The 16199-nt window shown below is 43.1% G+C and overlaps 1 protein-coding gene across 1 annotated transcript in view; it reads right to left on the bottom strand.

Annotated features, from left to right (window-relative positions):
- Window positions 1–16199, bottom strand: part of cep112 (centrosomal protein 112) — a 132753-nt gene that overhangs the window by 93441 nt on the left and 23113 nt on the right. The window contains exons 8-16 of the mRNA XM_086132518.1: window positions 15316–15402; window positions 11439–11538; window positions 10900–11018; window positions 10507–10650; window positions 5241–5395; window positions 4465–4594; window positions 4258–4317; window positions 4095–4154; window positions 3084–3163 (exon numbers count right to left, since the gene is read on the bottom strand). Coding sequence (XP_085988644.1) covers window positions 3084–3163; window positions 4095–4154; window positions 4258–4317; window positions 4465–4594; window positions 5241–5395; window positions 10507–10650; window positions 10900–11018; window positions 11439–11538; window positions 15316–15402 — 935 coding nt within the window. The remainder of the gene's footprint in view (window positions 1–3083; window positions 3164–4094; window positions 4155–4257; window positions 4318–4464; window positions 4595–5240; window positions 5396–10506; window positions 10651–10899; window positions 11019–11438; window positions 11539–15315; window positions 15403–16199) is intronic.

Below are 16199 nucleotides of genomic sequence, written 5' to 3'. Positions count from 1 at the left end.
TACATTTTGTATATAAAGAAATAGGGCAGCCAAAATGTCTACAAGAGCCAATGCAAGCTATGACAAGCAAATGTTTGGCAAAACACTACATCAAAATAATACCGGGAAGGGGGGGCGGGGGGGTTCAGATCTAATGTTTATTGCACTCATCACAATGAAATTGCTTTGCAGTGCCTACTGTTGTTGCTATAGTAACATCCACCAAAATCTCAAATGCATGCAGCAGTGCTAATTTGCATGGCGGGACGAGGTGATGTCTTTTTTGTTATTTTTTTAATGCCAGAAGGAAAAGGTGTCGACAAGAAGAAGTGAGGAAAGGAAAGCTGAGAAACAAAACAAATACACACAATACAAAGAATAATACCCAGCCCGTGTACGTCTCACACACACCCGCCTTTCCTCGCTGGCACGCTGAGTAGCTCTGCTTATTTAATTGTATCTTGCGCCTTTCCATCATTGCACGCACGCACACACGCAGGCGTGCATGCGGTGTAGCTTGGACTTTGAAGCTCTCCTGGATCGCCTTAAAGGCCCCTCGCTGTTGCCGAGCAGACACATCAGACTGCTCATAGAGTGCGTGCGCGGCGGGGCCAAGTGCTGAATTCGACAGCGAGCCTGACGGGCCACTTTCTCGGCGCTTATCGGACAAACGAGGCAGCGAATTGACTCCTCACTGATGCTAACAGCGAGCATCGTTAAGGCGCCGCTGGATGCGTCTGCCGAGTTTTGAAAGCTTTGTTGCCGGGCGGATTTTGACAAGCGCAAACATAAAGTGGACAGAGGCATCAAATGCCCCTTTGAGATTTGTACACCGAATAAAAAAAGTGAGTTTTCATGCTCATGAGCACCGTCACAGACACAAAGAGAAAGTAAATCAAAGTACATCCTACAACTCAACTCAAGTGGGAACTGATTACATTTTTGGGAGGGGGCGTCGATTCGCTCAGCGGACTTTACTGCATAAGCAAACAGCAGAAACATTTGGAGAAAGAACTGGGCTAAGACACAAAGCGCTTCCAGTCACTGATGAGCATCCAAGAAAGAAAATCGAGCCGGGCACAAACTAAATCTCTTTACTCTTCGGAGTAACTATTGAGCCAAACAGTTTGAAATCTCTCAAGGGGGCTGAAGGCACCATGACTGGACAGTGCACGGCTCGGAGCGGGCCTGAGGTTGTAGAATGCGGGGCTTAGTTGGAAATCGACATTCTGCTTGTCGTTTCGCCAACAAATCTGTAATATGCTTGTGAACCTCTGTTCATGTTCCGCTTTGTATCGAGAGTGCTCTCGGCTAAGTGGGCGATGTTGTGCTATTTGCAAAGCTAAATGGCAAAGAGAGGAAGAAAGAGAGAGACGCATAGAAGAACACGAAAACAAGGGTTTGCAATGTGTCGAATTTATACTTTCAGCATTACTCGTGAATGGCTCCACGTTTAGCAGACTCCCCTCGGACGCGATTTAGTCAATCTTGCGCAACAGAGTATGGTCGAAAAATTGCTAAGGAAGCAGAACTTCCGTCTAGTTTATATGATCTATGTATCATCATAATGTGAATTATTTTGCGTTGTCGTGTATGTTTCGCAATACACATTGAATTATTTCAATAAAGAATCCTTATTTTGGACGATTTAAGGCGAAACACGACTCTCAAACCCCGCCGTACTCAAAAGACATCCTCGAAAGCCTCAGAGGGAATATAGCGCAAGGGCTGCCTTGCTAACTACCAATCCGAATTCGTAGCGATTGTTCTCCCCCGATTAAAGAATGGATTCAGCCCCAAAAATAAATAAATAAATAAAAACCAAAGGCTCAATTGTGATGGACGTTTACATATTAAGCCAAACCTGATACTGTACTATCCCAAATAGAGGCTCTCCTGTTATAGATGCTCGAATCCATTTAAAAGGCATTTTTTTTCCCTACTGAAAAGGAGCAGCAGCCTAACTTTGCAGCTTCACTTCATAGACACCATCTCTCATAAACAGAGTTACTGATTTAACTCCACTGCGAACCTTCACGGCAGCATCTTGCAAGGTATGATGACATACTGTACGTCCCGCTACAAGTTTTGAAGTACGATGACCACATTTTAACCCAGGGGTGCCCAAACTTTTTGGACCGAAGATCGACTTTTCGATCAACCAACCTCTCGCTATTGACCCGTTACCGTGCACGCGCATACACACGCACGCCATGATGAGGAACAGCCTGACACGGAGGCAAGTGACGCACTTTTGCAGCCTATTAACTATCGTAGCTCACACGTACCGTTTTAGAGTGCTTCCCTCTAAAACACGGGTGTCAAAGTCAAGGCCCGGGGGCCAGATCTGGCCCCCCACATCAATTTATGTGGCCCGCAAAAGCAAATCAAGCATGCCAAGTTCCATGATGCTTGCTAAAGTCTGAACCAAAATTTCAAATTGTCATATGTAATCCACAATAACAGTCATTATTCTTGACTTCTGTTTTTAAAACTTGTTATCTATCATTTTTTTGCGCGCTGTTTGTCATATGTGGAGGTGTGATGAAACGTTTATATGGTTTCCCAAAATTCATAACAGCCCTCCAAGGGAAACCGTAACCACAATGTGACAAAAATGAGTTTGACACCCCTGCTCTAAAATATATAATTGTTATTATAATTTTAATGATAAAACATATTGCACAAAAGCTCTGTTCACAAGCTGCAATTGCAGAGTGCTAAGCACTAACAACTTCCGGTGACTCAGGTCACGCGCCACCGTAGGTTAAAGATTTACCTGCTTTATATTATTTTATTTTTCTCATACTTTTTGTGAAAATGAGACTGATAGGACGATTAGGGTGCAGTGTACATTAACACAAAAAATATATTACTAACATGCACAGACACACTAATGATTGTTTGGTTTTTTTTTCTCCTCGACAACCCTTGCGATCGACTTAAGACCAGTCCGTGATCTATCGGTCGATCGCGATCGACGTAATGGGCACCCCTGCTTTAACCCTTTCAGGGACAGCGGTTACTACAGTGGACAGCTTATCATGTTATGCATAAAATGGTTAAGTGGGATATCCATACACCCAAATTTTATTTCTGCGTACCTGAGTGCATCCTCAAGTTTGGTAATCTGCTTCTTGGCCTGTGTCCTCTCTTTCTCCGCCTCATTGTGCAGTGCCAGCACCTGAGAAGAGAGCAAAAGTCAAGAGGAAGGAAACGCACGTGACCTTGCGCGTATGGTCGTGTGCCATCAAAAGTAGTCCGTCAGGGCCTCTGACTGCGCAACTATATGGCCGCCACATGGAGGCCTTTTTCATGTCCACGTGGTATTGCTCCTCTGACCGCTGTGGAAATACACGACAGACTGCGCGGAGGTTGTTAGCATGTGGCCTTGACTATATTGGGGAAAAAAAAATCATCAATAAGACATGACTGGCTTTCATCTCCAGAACGTTCATTTAAGTTCCGCTTGAATTAAGTGTGCGGGGGTCTGCTAAGTTCTTGCAGGTGTATTGGCCAATGGGAGGGTTGCCACACGCGCGCGCGCGCACACACACACACACACACACACACACACACACACACACACACACAGACACACACACACACACACACACACACACACAGTACTTTGAAGATGACCCAGGTGCAGTCCAGTCTTTAAACCTGATCTTAAGCGAAAAGGTCTGGTCCAGCTCAGCTCATTAACAAAGGCCACTTTATGAGTGCTTTGAAGAGCATTTCGTTATGTTAGGAACAGTGCAGCCTGCGATGAGGTGCAACAGGCCAAAATGACACATTCCCCCACGCAAACCATCTTCATTACGACAAAATAAAAATGGAAGAAATTTCCCATTCACGGAAGGCCTCATGTGTGCATTCAAGGCCGTTCTTGTGTGTAATTGGACACACTAGCGCTGTCATGTTGTTTCTCCAATATTTGTTTTGCTCTCAATACAGTTGAGTTGTGAGTTGAGTTGAAACAAAAAAAAAAGAGGAAAAGGTGACTCCAGACTTTACTCTCCAATAGAGGAAAATGTTTTTGTTTTTTCCCCCCAGGTTTGTTCAAGTCGGAGTTGGCTGGATGAGTTTTCATACATGGTGGCACAACGCACCTTTTTGTCAAGGATGATCTGTAATTCTTCTTTTTCCTTCTGGAATTTCAAAACCTGATCCTGGAGGGAGGCATGGAAGAGTGTGACACATAATCAATCCCAAATGTACTCGTGCGTTGCTTCTCCTTGCCCTAACTTGTGTCTGTCGCTGATGTTCACTGACCAGAAGCTGCTGTTTGAGCTGAGCAATAGTTTTCTCAAAATCCTCCATCACCTCGGAGGCCTGCAAGAGAGAAAACAATTTGAGCATGCTCACACCTGAACATATCTATTTTTATTTCATTTCATTGAGGAAATGTGGGTGGGGTCCTAACTCAGGTATTGCTGCCGGGATTTAATGGCATAAATGATGTAATTGCTGCGGCGTTACCTTAGCTACAGACAGCGCGTGCTCCTGATGTAAATGGTTAACGTCGGCCTTGTGTTTGGCTTGGAACTTCTGCAAGGTCTCCTCAAACAAAATGCGCTGCTCGTCCTTCTCTGTCTGAAGGACCGCCAATCTGGAAAGTGGGGTTGCACGCGCAGTAGGAAAGCTTAGGGATGCTAATAATGCATGTCATTTCATATCAATGAAAATCACGGACGTGCTGGGAACCAACATTCAGCCCTGGAATAGTCGAAAGCTCTGTCTTAAGCTGTATTGTATTGTATTCCTCTGGCATAGCTCCATCTAGTGGATTCATAACGCAACCGCAGCCACTGTTGTAGCTTCTATTCTATGCGCCTTATACTGCGGTGCACCCTCTACATGAAAACCGTTTTAAAATAGGCCATTCAGTGAAGGTGCGACTCATACTCGGACGTGCCCCTTACAGATATATATACACCTGTATGTATATACACACACATATACATACATACACATGACGCCCCTGATTAAGGGTCTTCAATGAAACTAATGCTGATATTTTGGGCAAGTTGGAGGAAGCCAGAAAAAACACCACAGGAGGGCCAAGTACCAAGATTGAAACCTAGGACTCAACTGTGAGGTGGACCTGCTAACCACTGTTTGTTGCCTCTCTGGTACTTCTTGTTATTTGGGGGGGGGGGGGGGGGTCAACCTCTTTTTACGCACATATCATATAGTAGTTATTGAAATCCTTCCATGTCATTTTACGCAAACTCTTGTGGCCAACATTTCCAGACCTTCTGTTGGCCTCCTGCAGTTCAGCACTGGCGGCCGCAAGGTGGATCTCCAGCTGGGCCTTCTCCTGCATTGCCTTCTGAAGTGACGCCTTGCTCTTCTCCACTTGGGCACACTGCTCTTTCACTTGCCGTTCCAGCTCACGCACCATTTGCACCTACAGGCCACACACATGTCGAGGAAAGTTTCATAATGCGCGCAAGATCCATTTGATGTATATTCGAGAAAGTCTGTCAGCTCATGCTCACTAGCTGTTTAAGAGCAAGTCTGAACTTGTGGTGAGGTCGACTTCAAATAAACTCCTCATGCACTGATTTTCTTCCAAGATATGTGAGTCATCAAAAGAAAAAAACATCTTCACTACACAAACTGTGCCAAAGGTCGAGGCAGCACTGCAGCAGGCAGCATGGGAAAGATCTTATCGTGTGAAAGTGTCTCAGAAGACTCCCCCCCCCCCCCCCGCCCCCCCTACTGTAAAAGAAAAAGAGAAAACTCAACTAGAGCAGTTTGTGAAGTATCGTGTCTTTGCGCTTTGGAACCATGACTTCAAGTTATACTTATACCATCATTTAAAATAGCGGCCTTCCTCGGTTGGGGGTGGTGGGGCACTATTTTTGGGACTAGTTGTGGGGCCAAAGTTGAAGACATCCATCAACACTGCATCAGTGACATACATGAAATCTTGCGTTTCCAATCTTTGCTTGGATGCACACTTGACTTTTAAACAGAATTTTCTGAAGACTAGGTAGTTTAACCCTTTCAGGGACAGCGGTTACTACAGTGGACATCTTTATATGTTATCAGGTTGCAGAGTGCACAAAAGGTTTAAGGACATCTCATGAAAACAAAACTTTCTGTATTAAGTCATATTTTTTGAGATTTTTTTTTAATTTACTACAGCAGTCACATCACACCCACTCATAAATTGCAAAGGTTTTGCACCTACAGTACATAAATATTGTGTTTATTTCAATAGCTCATTTCAAAAAGTGAAACTTACATTGGAAGATGGCAGAAAAGTTCATTTCTTTCACGAACAGACTCATTAACTCATTTACTCCCAAAGACGTTTTTAAACATCTTTTGAGACTTGGTCCAGAATTGGCTGGTACTGAATGAGTTAAACACATACATAAATCAGAATGAAATTTTCTGCAATGTTTCAATGACACGAATAAAGGAATTTTTAAAACTTAAGAGATTCACCTTTTGAATTGGGGTAGCGGTGTCTGGAACTCCATCTTTTGTGTAAGCTGTGCAGCGTGCTAAGAAAAGTGACAAGAAAGGGGCCTGTGTAGTGTTGCAACGTGCTGACACTTTTGGCAGGAGATGAGAAGAAGCACCTGCCCCAGCTCAGGCTGCCTGCTCCACCTGGACACTCTCAATGGGAGCAAAATTACATCCCTTAATAAGGTGTTCCCCATGTGAATTACTAGGTGCAAACTACAGGCTCCCTAAGCCACGCTATGACTCCTTCTTCCCTTTAAAGACTCAAAAGTGAAGCCTTTGAAGATCCCCAAAGAAAGAAAAAAAAATGTCATGTGAGGAAAATGACCTACGGCAAATTGATGATAGCCAGCGTTAGTCTTCTGAGAGGCTTTGGCCGGTGTGTACTGTAGATTGATGTAGGTTGTATTTAAAAGTAAGTGATAAGGGGTTCAAGCATTTTTAAAGACTATATATTGCTTTTTTTTCAGCAATTGTTTTTGAATGAATTTTTACTAGGGCCCGACCTATTTGCTAGTTTTTTTTTCATACAACATAAGCGATAAGGACATTCAAATACTCCCATCCAAAAACAATCCAAAGTAAAAAACAAACAAACAATAACAACAACAACAAAAACCAGCCAAAACCCATTTTTCTTACTTCTCTCTGTTGTAAAGTTAAACAAATACCTTTGGACCAAGAATTCTCTTATAGTCTCTCCAGACCGAATGCTGTTTAGCTGGCTAACTGCTATTAGCAGTTAGCTAGCTGTAATGAAGGAATCCAAACAAAGATTGTCTCTCTCCTATGAATCGCGGGTTTTCTACCAATGACACCTTATTTTATTTCTGAAAGTTTTGTATAACCAAGTTTCCTTATTCAGTCGACAAAACGGATGACGTCTTGATGGCACATCATTCAGACGCTGCATATGGAAGATTACCAAGAGACACACCTCAAACGATAACGGCTGCGCTTTCATATCCAAGTACCTCCTCAGTCACTGTGTCTGCAGTGCTGTGTGGAACGATAACATTCATATGCGTATCGGTATGACCTTGTGTGTCCATAATCAGAAGCGGTACGGATGGTGGAGGTCAAACTCCAACACAGTACAGTAGCCTACATCATTCTACTGCATGTTGTTGTTGTCCACTTACTCAAAAGCCTTTGTGGACAACAGTCATACATCAAACCGACATCCGCACGTCGGAGTAGGACTTTGCACTGTTATTTGGCCAAAATGCCAAATCCAGTCCATGAGGTTCTATGAGATAAAGTTCACTTTGAACATCTTACACGAGGCGCGTTTGTGCGTGTAGCCGAGCAGCTAATATATCACGACAGAGGACTCTTTTCATCCTGAGAGGTCTTGTCTGTCCTTAATTATTAAAAGAGGAGCCTTACCAGTGGCCCCACACTGTCCGCTGTTTGATGCCTTTCAAATGTGAGCTTGCTGACAGACGGCCGCAGCAATATGCGCGTATGCATTATGCGTGCGGCACGAAGGAATGACGACACTGACAACAATGCTATTTGTGGCTCACGGTGGTGATTAGCCACATTAAAAAGTGCTGCTCATGATCCGGCTTGCTATAAACCACCATTTTAAACACGTTCAACGCGATCAAAGACAGCGAGACTTTGCGAAAGGGTGTGCATGAATAAGGGCCACAGATATGAGGTTTCACTCTTGCCTAGATGATGCACTTTATTGGATCACTGATAGGCACCAACACATTTTAGATACAGTGGGAACGGTTTGTGTTAATGAACTCTGCCAAATTTCAATGATCAAAATAATAATAATTGCCAACTACGTAAAATGAGGCTTCAAAGTGTCGTCTGCGCTGAATTGTCAATGAAGTATCAGTTCCATGATCTGGAAAACTTCATCTAGCATCGTTGCTATACCGACACATCTTACTCTGATGGCTGGACTATATCCCAACAGGTCAACACTGTGACAACACGGCACTTCAAAACCAGTCAGAAGCCCCGGTTCACATGCTTGGCTGTCACATCCCACTATGAAATTGTTGGTTTTACCTTTCTCTTCCACCTTTTCTCTGTGACCTGCGCACACTGACGGCAGACAACAAGGCACTCTTAAGAAGAGGTGTCAAATTATCGCGTTAATTGCGGATAATTAACTGCAGTCATATTTAGCGTGTTGTTTTTTAATCGCTTTAATCTAAATTTTAATCTCTAACTTTATTGTTTCTGTAGGTGGCCTGCCTTTTGTGCCATTTTTATGTGTTGGCATCCTGTGTTCGAGTTGTTGAGGGTGAGGAAACAATGGTCAGTTACAGCCTGAAGCGGACATTGATTGGTTGTCATTATGTTTGGGCTCGTTTAGCATATGCTGATTGGCTCCCATTGGAGTTGGGCAGGCCAGGTAAACAGTGTTGAAGAGAGGAGAGGTGAAAATGGAGGGCATGTGAGCGTTCTCGGCCCAATGAATGAATAATATACATTCCAAAAATGCCCCGACGGCACTATTGGTAAAGGTAGAGTGTTGTGCCGAATTTGTAAGAAGGAGTTTGCTTACCACCGAAGCAGCTCAAGTTTAGCCTACCACATCAATGCAAAGCACCCAGTCGCGAGTGCAGCCACAGCTAACATTAGCACCGAAAGCGAGCCATAGCAAAGGCAAACTAAACTCGAAGAGAACACCCCGCATACGAGGCGAAGTCAAGCATAGCTGCTGTGTCCTCTGTGGCCTCTAGAAGTGATTTGTGTTTATTTCAACACTATTTTGTAATGATGAACAGTTTTATTTCTGAAGTGCTAATTTACAGCACTGTGATTTAAGGGTGTTTTATTTATTTTTTATTATCCGAAGCAAGTTCAGTGTTCAGTACTTGTATTGCTCAGAAAAGTATTCTTACTGTTTTTGATATGTTAACCTAAGCACTTTTTATGGACCTGATGTTCCATTTTATTTTTATTTTGTAATTTTTTTGGAGATTTACCAAAAACAAAACAGTGCTATTCCCCCTGGTGGTCAAAACTAAAGGTTGCAGGTAAGACTTGGGACTAGTCTCAAATACAGCAGAAAGTAAATGGCTCGGACTGCTTCTGTTCAAGTCTGTTTAAAAACAATAAACCACTTTATAATGTCACTTTTTTGTGATGTCAATCTTTTGATCTGCCTCAATAATGTAATGAATTTAAAATGAAAATCAGGGGCTTCCAAGCTATTTTTAAATGAGATTAACAGATTAATTAGATCAATTAATTACATATCATAATTAATTAATCTAACATTTTTTAAATCTCTTGACAGCACTACTCTGAAGTGCCCACTAAATAGCTAATTGTGTATCACGCACAGCTGATACAATGAGGGTGCTTAAATTCTTATTTTGTGAGGCGGAGATGACTCATGCCGGACGGTCAAGTGGGTTCCCGGACCTTGTTTTAGCCAAAAATCAGGAAACCTAAATCGGTGTCAAACATTTACACCTCCCCAACGGAGCACTAAATAGTTCTCAGTCTGTTCTTTTACAGCAATTACCTCCCAACATGAATAATGTATTTTATTTCTCTGAATTTACTTTACAGGGTCTTTAAGAACGTTAGCATGTCACATATGACACTCCCTATACGGTTAATAAAAGGTTTCAAGGTACTGCCAGCTTGAGCCTGTTCAAAAGAATTTACTTGACATGCCTTCCTACGGGAAAAATGCATTTTGAAATTAAAACAACACAGAAGTCAACCGGCATAAAGCAGCAGATTGTTTTCCACTCCACAAATAGAAACCTGTCACGTTACTGTCTGCATTGTTCTGGAATGGCGAAAAATAACATCCGCTCACGCAAAGCATTTTAATACTGTAAGCTTCTTACGATGTGATTGCACAACGGCAAGGCGCTTCTTTATCACCTTTGCAACCATGTAAAGCAGAAACTGTTGTTAGCCGTGTCGCCAATTAGACGTGAAGTATTGTGTGGAACGCACGCGGCGGCTTTAAGCAATGTAAGCCGATGTGCTTGCTGACGCTTGAGAGGTGTCGGCATCTAAAGGCACAGGCGCACGCGATCGTGTACTCACAGTGGATTGTGAGCGAGTGTTATATTCGGCCTCCATCTTAGCCAGCCTCATCTTGGTGCTCTCCAGCAGTTCCTGGATGTTGTCGGTGTGCTGCTTCTGCAATTCAAACTTCTCCTTCTCCACATCGGCCACTGCCGCAAGCAGCTGGTTGGTGGTGTTGGTGGTGGGGGCAACATCGCAACAAGGACACGTTGAATTATTCTATTTGTTGTATGACACCACGCACACTAACACTGCACGCAAAAAGTTTGAGATATCATGCTTCAACTAAAAACGGAATATCAACTTGCAGTGATGTTCATCACGAGTCTTATGCAATTGCACGCCTTTTTTTTCCTTTCTTTTTTTTTTTGCCTTTGGCTGAAGCAGAACATCCAAGCGCCTAAACTTCACCTTCTTCTCCCACTCATTTTTCAAGCAGTCGACGCTCTGAACTGTCATCTTCTTCAGCTCGGCAATCTGCTTGTCTTTGCTCTCGCAGATGACCTGGGATTCCTTCAGTACACTTTGAACTGCGGGCGAGCGCACAGCCGGGGAGGGGTAAAAAAAACAAACAAAAAACAAACAAACAAGAAGTAGTCAGGATGAGCCTCAGGGTATGCAAGACATGGACACACACAAACACAATGTCCTCCTACATGCCCGCTAAAGCAGTGGTGAATCGAGGTCAATAACTGGCTGGTGGTGCTTTTCTTTCCATTCCAATAGAGGCTTGAAGGGACTTCAGTAAAGAAGAAGTGAACAATTTGACGCCAAGCATGAAAACATACTCCAGGATTACATTTCGGATTGAGCATCACAGCTGGACAACGTCAACGTGCACCAGCGCATCACAAGGAATCGTATCATTTTCACCTTGAGTGTTCTACGACATTGCCATAAACATCCTTGCGGTTAACCCCGCCATCCTGTGATGCCCCCCGCCCCGTCACCTTTCCACTCCAGTTTGTGGATCATCTCCTCAGATTCCTTCTGCTGGGCCCGATAACGACTCTTCAGCTCGTCAATCTCCACATTCCTTTGGTGCAGGATCTAAGCAGGTGGAAAATATTCAGTGCAAATGATGCCATCAATCATTCTTAAACAACAGGGACAAATGTTAATCTATACCATATGGCCAAAAGCATTAGGAGAGATACAGCAACAGCTGTAGCGGAGGCGAGTCCTTCAGAGATGATAAAGAATATATGCCTGCAAGCATAATTGTCTGGCTTTAGACGAAAATGTGGCATTGTTATGACCTCTTCGGATAATTAAAGGTTTTCATGTCATTTTTCGAGGTGAATTCATTCAGGCCTTTATTTTGGAAAAATCCAATTTAACTTGTTCTAAAGAACTACAGACGCTGGACTTTTTCCTGGTTGATTCCAAAGGGATTTTTTTTTTTTTTTAAGTCAGTTGTGCACCAAAGCCAATCAAAGATGCCCGTATGGGCCTTGGTGTATGTCCTAGGCAACAGCCACGCTTGCATGGGAACGGTTTTACCGCAAATCAAGGAAGGATTAAGATTCAGGAGGCGCTCAGGGGGTTTGATTGCCGTCTGTATGATGTTCCATATGCCTGGTAATTCCTGTGGATGCTGCATGTAAATGAGGGAAATGGCCCCTGAACACAGCACCTGTGCTGAGGTGTGACATGCTAACTGCCTGTACATGATGCTGCCATCTGGGTACAATTAGTCAATTAGACCAGGGGTCCCCAACCTTTTTTGCCCCACGGACCGGTTTATGTCAGACAATATTTTCAGGGACTGGCATTTAAGATGTGGCGGATTAATACAACAACATAATATGGTATGAGCTGCATGAAAACTGTGGTGTTTTCGAAATATAAGAATAAACACAAGGAGCGTCTAATCTGGCTGCAACACTGATCGCTATGGTAATGTTTAATGCCTTCAAAATACGATACAATGCAAATTCAAAGTGCATGAAAATGACGACTCACCACAGCCCCGAGCTTGATTTTCTGCAACTAGAGGGCCCCATCTCGGGGTAATAGGAGACAATGACACCTCAAGTGTGTGGTTTATGTCCAGTCTACTTTGTAATTTTGTTTTAGTCGCCGTTGCTGCAGAAACCCCCCACCGCACACAGGTAGGATGTCGGAAATAGCAACAGTGCTATTGTGGCGATCTCAGAGTATTCAGCCATAACTTTAATCCAGTTGTCTCGAACGTACTTTTAAGGCCGCCGTCATTTGCGATCTCCAGCAGTTTTTTAACTCATTTTGCGACCTCCAATGTTTTGTTTTTAGCGTAATCGGTCACGTGACGGAGAAGCGTGGTTTGACGCGAGTCAAGCGTGACACAGGCGGATGTAACGGAGAATCCGGTAATTTTTCAAAATAAAACATCTTTCGTATTCCGAAATAAAACGGAATTAAGGCAAGTTCTTTCTGTACGGCCCGGCACCAAATGCCCTGCGGACCGGTACCGGTCCGCGGACCGGGGGTTGGGGACCCCTGAATTAGACCACGGGGGGTTGGTTTCTTCTCAGTTTAAAAAAGAAAAACGGAAATTCTGACAAAATTTGATTAGACCACAGAAGATTTTTAGGGCTAAAATGGCAGAAAATGTGCTTTTTTTCCCTTTTTTTTTTAACAAAGCCAGTGACACTGTATTGTTTTTGTTTTTGAAACCCTCATTGTGTTCTACAGCAGCACACTTAGCAGCTAATCCGGTCGTTCTTGGAGTAAAATGGACATGTGTGATGAAAGGAAAAGCAAAGCAAAGTTCATAACACATTTAGGATTTTTTTTCCCCCTAGCATCTGACTGAAAATGTTTATTTTTGGGGGGGGGTTGTTGTTGTTTTTTTTGTCGGCGACCATCAAGAAATGTGATGACACAGTGACAAGAACAGAGAGAGGACACGGGAGGTGGCAAATGACGGCTTTTATGGTGGCAATTTTGGGCTTATTGCTTTTTATACCCCAGCCATGGTCCAGTCTTGGCATACCGGTAGTTGGAGCTAGCACTCATCTTGCATAGAGCGGAAATGAGAAAAAGTCCTTGATCCAAAATCCCGGAAACAGAATTTATGTTCCGGGTAAAACTGCACATATAGAGTTCAGTACTATGACGAGTGTACATATAAAAATAGTCATTAAAGTATAAATCAGGATAACCGTGCCGTTCGTTCCAAACAACCAAATGCTCTTTTATACACTCTTCATTTGAATCATGAGTGTTATTGCGTTGAATCCGAATCGTAACATTTGCAACATTTTTGCCCATTTTCTGGCACATTACGGACCAAACTAGGAACTGAATCTTAACGAATTTAGATGTGTGAAATTTCTGCACTGCCAATTTGAAATAATGGCACGTTTTGGAGTTAAGTGAATAAATAAAATAATCAGCACATGTTTGAATGCGGTACCTTTAGTCATGAGCAGTACACAGAGTCTAGGCCTCTTTTCATTCCTAAACAAGGAGGAGGACAATGTCCAGCCCTTCATCGGCCCATACATTATTGAAATGGTGCTAATTAAAATGAAACCTTCCATAAGGCTCGTCAAAGCGCGCGCCCCTAAATCGTTTCTCTTTGAAGCCATTAGATGGAATACAGAGTCAGATTCAGAGGAAATGAAATTGGACATAACTCACCATCTGCGTTTAATTAAAGAGCGGGAGGGAGAAGCGAGCTGTCATTGCGTCTCATCAAGCGCAAAGCAATGGGCATCTTAAAGCTGGGAGAGATCGCCCCCCCCCCTACCACCCTTTTTTCTTTTCTGTTTTATTAAAAGCTTCTGTCGCAGCAAAGGAAAGTCATGCCGTGGACGTGACAGATACCAGGTGCTTGTTCTGCAGCTTATCTGATGGGCGCCCGGTGTGAAGTAAACCATCTCCAACGCTTTGAAGAGAAGATTGTTTGCAGAATGGAAGGGGGTGAGGGGGGCAAAAGGAGCGAATCCTTTCCTTTTCATTAGCCACCAAGTGGAGATAAGAGGCCATCAGAGCCGAGAGAACCAAGTTGAAGTAGACGTCAAGAGGACTCAAGCTGGCCCGTTGGTGCACCATCATAAAATTAGGCCAACCATTGAAATCCCCTCTTGACTGGTACTCGTAGGAGGGAGCACATAACTCCTACTCCGGCATCCCTTCACTGGCTCCTGATACATTTTAGAGTTCTTTTTAAGATCCTATTATTTGTTTTCAAATCTTTAAATGGCCTCGCGCCACCTTACCTCTCTGAGCTCACCCGCCCGGCGCCTCAGGTCTGCGGACCAGACATTATTAGAAGTACCAAGAACTAAGCAGAGGCTCAGAGGGGATCGCGCCTTTTCCGTTGCTGGTCTTTGGAATGACCTCCCACTGAACATTCGGCAAGCCCCCTCCCTGTCCATCTTTAAAACTCGTCTCAAAAGTCATTTGTATTCTTTGGCATTTGACTCTGTATGACTCTGACTTGATCCTAGTCTTACCGTTTGGTGTTTTCTACTGTCTTTGTTAGTAATTTGTTGTTTTTATTGTTGTATATATGACATTTGCTCCATGTACAGCACTTTGGAGACAGCGATGGTTGTTTTAAAGTGCTCTATAAATACAGTTGAGAAAAAGATCAGAGGTTTGAGCTTAATTCAGTGAGTCCTATGGCAACATTTTAAGAAATGCACTGTACCAATGAGGATTACTTGTTTTGTAATTTAATTTGCATTGAAGCCACCTGGGTGTGCCTGTTGCGTGCTCTTCTTGCGTATTTAAACAAAAGCACGTCACAGACTTGTTATTAAGAAAGCTGGCAACTGTTTACGGTTGTGAAAGAAAATGCATTCTCCGGTCTCTCCTTTAATGTTGCTTTCTCACTTTGTCAACATCTGCGTCATGTCGCTGCTGCATTTTCACTTTCTCCTCCTGATGCTTGCACTCCAACACTTTCACTCTCATGTCAACCTGCAAACAAAAAAAACGACAATAAAAGGTGAAACTATGGCCTTTTTTGTTTTGATGTTATGATGACTTCAAGATGGCGCCGCGAGAGTGGCTGCCTTTACAGCAGCTCCAATACTTTTTGTTCTTCTACTTTCTTCCTTTCGTAACATTGCTGGTGTAAATCGGGAATTTATCCATTGTGAGACGATTAAAGGTCTTTCTTATTCTTGTTTTTTTTTTTTTTGTACAAGTTGCTTAGCAAAAGAATCAGTTTGTTAAGCGGCCAAATTTTCTATGAATATTTTCATATCTTATCAACACATTGACAATGATAAGATGATGAAAGAAGTCACATATTTCCCGAGCACGAGCAATTATGAAATGGCACAGAGTAACATGCAAAGCGTGGGCAGGGGTTTTGCACTGGGTTGGCCCCTTTAGAGCGCCTCATCGTCACGGCATGGAAAAGGCACTGGAGGCTCCCATCGGATATATTTTCACAGTTCAAACGTGTAGGCATAAAAAATATGCTAGACTAAGCAGACTAAGTAGAAATGCTATTTGATTGACAGTGGACAGTTGAATGGGGCGTGGTTTCAGCAGACTCAGCAGATACGCCTACTACGTTCGAGAGCGGCAAGAACAGATTTTTTTTTTTCGTCAATTTGATTACTGTATTTGGTGATTTTTTTTTTTTTTTTTTTAGTCTTTCAAATTTGATCTTTAATCTTTCAAACTTGACTTTTTGTCGCGGGCCACATTACAATTACCGTTTCCCTTAGAGGGCCGTGATGACTGAAACTATACAAAGAAGTCAA

Source organism: Hippocampus guttulatus, chromosome 16 (genome assembly GCF_054856545.1).
Source record: "Hippocampus guttulatus isolate MCC_2025c chromosome 16, RoL_Hgut_1.0, whole genome shotgun sequence".
In the NCBI taxonomy this organism is placed as follows: Eukaryota; Metazoa; Chordata; class Actinopteri; order Syngnathiformes; family Syngnathidae; genus Hippocampus; species Hippocampus guttulatus.
The sequence above is the reverse complement of the archived record's forward strand: the minus strand, read 5'-3'. Positions and strand labels throughout refer to the sequence as shown.